The 7,210-nt window shown below is 38.6% G+C and overlaps 1 protein-coding gene and 1 pseudogene across 1 annotated transcript; one reads left to right on the top strand and one right to left on the bottom strand.

Annotated features, from left to right (window-relative positions):
• The first annotated feature begins 1,701 nt into the window (after positions 1-1,701).
• LOC144633429 (QRFP-like peptide receptor) lies at positions 1,702-2,604 on the top strand. Its single transcript, XM_078492304.1, has one exon. It carries the CDS (start codon positions 1,702-1,704, stop codon positions 2,602-2,604), a length of 903 nt encoding a protein of 300 aa, XP_078348430.1.
• A 2,220-nt stretch (positions 2,605-4,824) lies between these two features.
• LOC144632557 (uncharacterized) lies at positions 4,825-6,072 on the bottom strand (annotated as a pseudogene).
• Positions 6,073-7,210: the final 1,138 nt, after the last annotated feature.

The raw sequence follows: 7,210 nt of genomic DNA, 5'->3' as shown, positions 1-7,210 counted from the left end.
GAATGAAACTGAAATGATGACAGGTGAATAATGCCCTTGGCTGTTACTATGGAGATAAGGCTTTCTTTCATGAAAGATCTTTTTGGAAAACGCACCTTTTATACCGACATTAAAGCATAGCTGGAAAAGGTATAGCTTGCTAGTAGAAGGCCTGTTTATATCATTACAGAAAATCACCCTGAATCACAAAAGTGATCAAAAGTTGTCTATGAGTTACTTTGTGATTGATAAAGGAACGGAAGAGAAAACAATTGTCTCAGTGAAAGCCTCAAGAGAAATCTTACAGGATTATTAGGGTCAAAAAGATTATAAGCTTCTGAACTGTTTATTGTAGAATTTAAAAACACTAAGGGAAGTGTGAGGACCTAAGCCCGGCGGTCTCGAGAAAGCGGCGGGAATTGAGCCTGCAGAAACAACTGCAGGAACACACGGCTCCTGCAGTAGTCTTATATTTTCTCATCTTCCCGTTTCTAGTTTGTCGTTCCTGTGTCAGTTGTCAAGTTACGCAGTGAGTTCTTTACTTTGATCATGTCGATTATTTCGGTTTTCAGGTTGTTTCTGGCGACATCAGTTTAAAAAAGGAAGGAACAAAGTTTTTCTTCTTTGAAAATAAAAGAAGGCGAACACCTTGCAAAGTAGAAGGAAAAGTTCATCACAGTGTTGTTCTCACCAGATAAAAGTTACTCGGTTGATATAATTAATTTGCTTATTTTGTTCAGGGGCCCGGGTCCTCACCATTCTTTGATATGGATCAGTCCAGTCTCGTTGAAAGACTGCAAACAAAGGATAGACGGTACTTCATGATCCGTCTGATCCTTCAGTCCTGGCCCTGATCATGAACTTATTTTCTCAATAAGAACTGTTTCTAATTAAATAAAGGTAGCTTTTTCTGAAAAACTTGCGTCAGTTATCTTACGCCTCTTTTCTGGTTACTCTCTTCTTTTGGTCTTTTTTAGCAAGTGTTACTTGTTAAAACTGTTAATATTTTAATATTAATATTTATAGGTTAGAATATTTACATTCTTGTCAAGTAAACAAAGGCATAAAACGCCCTTTAATAATTCAGCCAACTTAAAAATAAACCAAATGTTTCAAGGTCGCCATTTTGCCCAGTTTTAACGACTCTTGTTGGTAAATGGTCGTATTTATTTTCGTTTTTTCTTTTACCTCAGACCGTCCCAATAAAATACCTCGTTTTCCATCGCCCGACCGACCAATTTCTTTTCTAAAAAGCAATAAGGGAAGGAACATAAAAAAGGATTCATAAAGTAACTCTGATATCTTAATCACAAACGTCAAATACCCGGCCTTATTAAAGCCATCCCCACACTTCGAATTATTAACTTTGTTTTGTTTTCTTCCTATTTACCCTTTTTCCTTTTTTTTTTTGCCCGACGTACCGACGGAAACGAAGCATTTTCTTGTGATGCCTTAGTCAACTGCGAGTTTGAGACATAGGTTGATGTTTGAGGCTTCATTCAATTTGGTTCATCGAAACAAATTATTCACCTATAATAGCGTGCAGATGTAAAAGCTAATAAGTTGGAGGTTATAAACACTATGCAGGTGTAACCCCAATTGCCGGAACACGCCAGTAAAACGCAGTGCGTTATAACAGACAGTTGAAGTCAATTTTACAAGTTTACATAAATATCTTATCGTTTCGAGTTACCTTTCTCAGTGAAGACACTAGAGATAAAAATGTCACTAGCAACGATATTCAAAGTTTTGTTCTCTATTGTAATCGCTTCAAACTTTGTTGGCAACTCGTTGGTTATCTCTGTTGTTTCGCTGCATCGCAGAATGCAGACTCCTATGAACTGCTTGTTAGCTAATCTGGCCTTAGCTGATTTGTTCATCGGACTTTTCTTTATTCCAAGAGCACTTCTCAATGATTTATATACACACCCCGGTGGACTGCTTGGAGATATGTTATGCAAGACGTTGACAAATGCAAATATAACTTATCCAGCAACCATTACATCGATATTAACACTGACGTTTAGTACTTGGGAGAGATACTACGCCGTGATATATCCTCACAGCTCTCGTGGACGAATCAACATAAAAAAGCTTCGCTTGTTGGTGGCAGCAACATGGGTGATTGCGTTTAGTCTTGAGCTTATACCTTTCACGACCTTCAAGTTCGACGAGCAGAAGAAGTCCTGTTTCTATGATTGGTCAGTAACCTTGTGGAAGGTAGATATCGTCTTGTGGTGCATTGTGCTCGGTCTGGTGCCACTTGGAATCGAAGCAGGCCTGTACTCACGCGTGGTGTACCGCTTGTGGGGCATAAAAGCGCGGGCCGTTGAAATCTCCCAGCGTTCACTTTTGCTGCAGAGGAAGAGAATGACGAAAGTTGTTCTTACGGTAACCATTGTGAACGTTGTCTTGTGTTTTCCAATCGATATTTACTACTTTGTCGAGTGTTTCGCTGGCAAGTCGATAGCTGTTGATGCGGGTTCCTGGGCGCCAGTCTTCAAATTGGTCTCCCATCTGATGTTGATTCTAAATGCCTCAATGAATCCAGTGATCTACGCTGCTAGGGATCGCAGGTTCAGGCGACACATGTGGCGCTTGTTAAAGGCTAGATGCACGAAATGACCTCGCTCACCCCTGAGAATAAATTTACTTTAGCTAAAGAATATATTTAATAGGAAAGGCATCGTCGCTTACAACGGAAAATGATATTATCATAATACAAACTCATTCAGACTGAAGTTGATACAAACAATAATAACTTTTCTTAACCAAAGAAAAAAAAAACGTAGAAACTATTAGTTGAAAATTAATCCAGTCCCACTCGACTCCCTTTCTTATTGAGAGCATTAGTTGTTGTTGTAATAACGGTTTGGAGGTCATCTGCTCATCGTCTTTATGTAGACATATGCAAGCCCGCAAATGTACTCCCTTCTTTCTATATTCAATACCCACTTACATTGTACAAGTTGCATTTGTTCTGGTTTGTATATTAGTTTTTTTTTTTTTTTTTTATTTTTTTTTTTAAAAAAAAAAAAAAAAAACCTTCCCCATTTCTCCTTCCCCCAAACTTCCACTCGTGTTTCTATAACTCGATAGAAACACGGAACATGTTTTCTATTTCTTAAATATTATCTGATATATATAAGTACATCGTATTATATATAGATATATTAGTCGCTTTGTACTTGTTGCGTTCGACAAAGGAGAACGCATACTAATCACGTTGTTTTTTCCCAACCCAGTCACGTGGGTATCGGTCGTAAGCTGGGCCATTTCAGGATTTTGACGCCATCTTGGTGTGGCTGGCTGGCTGGCTGACACATGGCCCCGATCTCATGCAGAACAATATGGCGTCGATTTTGGAATGTTTTGCTTGAAGAAATGACCGAAATTACGTGTACCTGAAGTTAAAAAAATATTCAGAAAATGACATGGCAAGCATAACAGGGTTTTATCCAGGGAAGTAGAGTTTTATTCCGCCACCGAACGTCGCTAAATTGTAGCCGTTCGTGGAAAGTTGTCTCACTGGTATTTTTATTTCTCGCTGACACAACAACAGCGATGAAAGGATAACAGGCTTAGGGCTGGTAATCCATGTACTTTCGACTGTGCTTTTGTGTGTGCTATCTTCGTTCCTTTGCCTTCGCTTATTTCGAATATTTTTCGCAGTTTTCTCCAAGGTAAGCTTAAGTGAAGTTGTATCTATATTATTCGGAGCATCAGTGACAAATATGACTAAAGCTACTTGTCAGAAAATGAGAAAGCTATTGTATTTTATGATTGGTATCAAAATGTTTGGAATGTCTACATTTCAGTTTAGTAGTCTTTTGTTACTGTTAGTATACAGCTATTTCAATAAACGTTGTCGGGTCAAAGCTAGCAAGGCATGCCGTTGGTGTTCTGGGTTCACTCTTCATCACATTGTTCGCGTGGCGGTTGTTCTTTCGGGGCCTTTCTTGCTTCTTTCCTGTCCTTCTCTGCCTCTTCTTCTGTGACTCCCTTGTTTCACATGTCTGATGCGTCATTTCGCGTTGTCAGTCACGATTTTTTGTTTCCACGCGCAGTTCTCTCTTCTCTCCCTCCTCGTCTTGTCTTTCTTCCGGACCGATGAATAGCTGTATATTACAAATGACTATTCCTGTTTTCACCGTTCCCATATCTCTTTTTCCCATGCCTTTTCTTCCGGATTTGTGCGTGCTCGTCCCCAGAGAATTGACATGCTTTTGTTCAATGTATTATGGGATCGTGAAAAAGCGAATACGAACATTTTCCAGAGTATCTTTTTGATATACATTGTACTCTACTTGGATTCATTAAAGACCTTTAGCCACTTCGCTTGGCACAATCAAAAGGCTTTATTCTTCTCTTATGGTTTAGAAAGATGGGTTGGTACAAGCAGATCAGGTTTCATCAGCTTGGCAATGTCACATTTTCTGCATGGACTTTTAATTGTAGTTTAATTGCACATCACAAACAGACCTCAAATATCAAGAAAATATGAAAACATAATATCATACTTCCCACCCCTTGCCTCCAGCTTTCCCTGCCTCCCCCCTATCATCCCACCCTACCGAACGCACTCCCCTAATTTCCAGTTACTACAAGTTAATTTTTCGATAAGTCTTCCGTTACCAAGTATGTTATTGACCAACTACACGCCGATGAAGATTTGAGGCCACGTGACAATACACACATGCTCAGCATGAAACTATTTCACTTAACTTTGTGACAATCAGAAGCCGTGTCTCGAGATCGATGACGGCGTCTAGGGTGGTGCGACATATTCAACACTTTCACACTTTTTCAGCTAGAGATAAATTGCAAAACAGAAAGAAAGAGTCGGATAGCAGCTCACGTGTCAATTTCGAGTCATCTTTGAGCCAGCCTACCTTTTGTCTCGTTTTCTCTTTTTTGGCTATATTGTGTGATTGTTGTAGTCATGATCCAATATCATTGCCCGAGCAGTACGTAGGTGATCGTAGGTTCATTTCGGTTTCCCGCCGGATGCTGCAAACAATGCTATTACTCACTTATTTCAATTTTTATTCAGTACAGTTCACTGTCATAAAAATGAAACACATGAACTGAGCTAAAACGTCTTCAACTTACAAGGAAATGTAGTAACCACAACAAGTTTTTGGCTTCTTCGTATGACAACAGCTCATAGAAACAATCACCGCTGTCACTTTAAAGTCAACTAACTGTAATTTGTTGAAATACCATGACAACTTGTACTGTGATTTGGAGTACCCATACTGTTGTTGTTTGGACATCAGAATTCAGGAACACTTCAGGAGACTCACTGGCCATGGATAATTTTTGTTAACCAAAAACAACACTTCACTCTTGAATGTCCTTAAGTAGTAAACGCAACCTCGAGTTTTATGCCTGGTTGAAAATCAGCTCTTTTAATTTGTTACCACAAGATATATTTATTCTTTAATTTTATTCAAAAACTGTCCCTTGTATCCTTGACTGTTCTAATAAACTACTGTGTAAACTGTAGCCTCAACTCGGAAGTTTTTCACCTTCAGTTCGTGACCCCCTCCACCAGCATTTCTCATAAACCTGTAAAAATCTACCGCCTAGGCTTCGGCTACGACAGGGTGATCTGAGTATATCTCTTTATATGCCTCTGTTTTGTGTTGCTCTGCGAAGCCAAACAAACGTGGGTGATCAGCAATCTGCATATGTTCTCCATTAGCAGCCGGTCGCATTAATGTGATATATAGTTCGCCCTTCCTGCTGCCTGAGCCCCGGTCTCGCCACACAACGGAAAGTTGCAGATCTTTCACAGTGCTAGGAAGTATCGGTCCGTCAAAATACAGTTCAGGAGCCGAGTGTCCATCGTTGGGACCGGAGATTTTAAAGTCTGGTCCTTTCCACAGTTCAGTGGCGAGAGTAACTTCAGGTATCATGGCATGCATTCGTCGCGATGTTCTACCTAAACGCACTATATCCTCTGGATGAAGAAAACTAATTATACGTTGCAGTACTGAGGAGTGAAGTTTCTCCATGTAAAGACAATACTTCCAACAAACGTTTATCAAAGGCTCGCCTCTGCTCGAACGCTCGCGAAAAGTTTCAAAAGTTTCGTTTTACTGAATCTGGCTTTACCGAAATTTTTCTGCGAAAGTCGCCCGGCCGGAAACCGAAAATCAGTAATTTCTATTTCAGGAGCTAAGACACTAAACACTCGAAAGTGTTGGATAATCTTCTGTACTGAAATACAAGCGCAAAGATTTTTTATTTCGTGTACTAAATTCCCCCCTTTAAAGTAAGGCTTGCTTTGTTTATATCATACAAAAATAACAATCACAACGAAAATACCAATAAACAACGAACATAACAGGCTTCAGCGAAAATATAAAGTCTAAGCAATTTGACAAAAATAATGAAAACAACAAATTTAAACTTCCACGAAAATACATTAATCTATGCTTTTGAAGTAGAGGTTTGTTAGTTTTGTTACTTTACATTATTATTTTCGTTTCATCTGCGGGACAAGCTATTTTTATTGTTGTTTTTGCCATTGCCTGCGCATTTCTGGACCCTTCTGGACCCTTCATGGCTACCTTCATAAGCTATCCATGCTGAATCAGCATTAGAAATCCCATGCTATATCAAAAGGCGTAATTATCAACTTCGACCTTTTCACAAAGACAAGTTCATCGAACTTACTCCGAACTCAGAAAGCTATAGGAACTCATTTTATTGTAGAACTATCAGAGAATGGAACGCCTTACCTAACGATGTTTTAAGATGTTAAAAAAGTCAATTATTCAAGAACGCTCTTAGATTAGAATAATGACATTTTAATTAGGTTCTAATTTTTAATACAAATTAACTTGATGTATAGGTATTTTAATTTTTTATTATTATTATTTTCCTAGCAATCTTTTTAAATTATGTACATTTTTTTACTATATATTTTTCATGGTCTTTAACTCCCCCTTGCTTTTTTATTTAATGTCTTGTAGTGGTGGTAGCATGCCTCCCTTTGCAAGACTTCCCACAATGTAGATGTAGATCTCGCATGCTAAATGACATCACATTGACACTCTTTTGTTTATATAAGTTCATAAAGAATTGAACTAAATACAATGACAATTCTTGTTAAAAAGTTAATGTCATCGAGCTTGTTTTTTGTGTGTTAGTACTCAAAGCTAAAATTAATGGTGTCCTTATAGATTATACCGTTTAACAACCTCTTTTATGTCGTGAAGAT

This window comes from Oculina patagonica, chromosome 12 (assembly GCF_052425735.1).
Source record: "Oculina patagonica isolate OP01 chromosome 12, crgOcupat, whole genome shotgun sequence".
NCBI lineage: Eukaryota > Metazoa > Cnidaria > Anthozoa > Scleractinia > Oculinidae > Oculina > Oculina patagonica.
The sequence above is the reverse complement of the archived record's forward strand: the minus strand, read 5'-3'. Positions and strand labels throughout refer to the sequence as shown.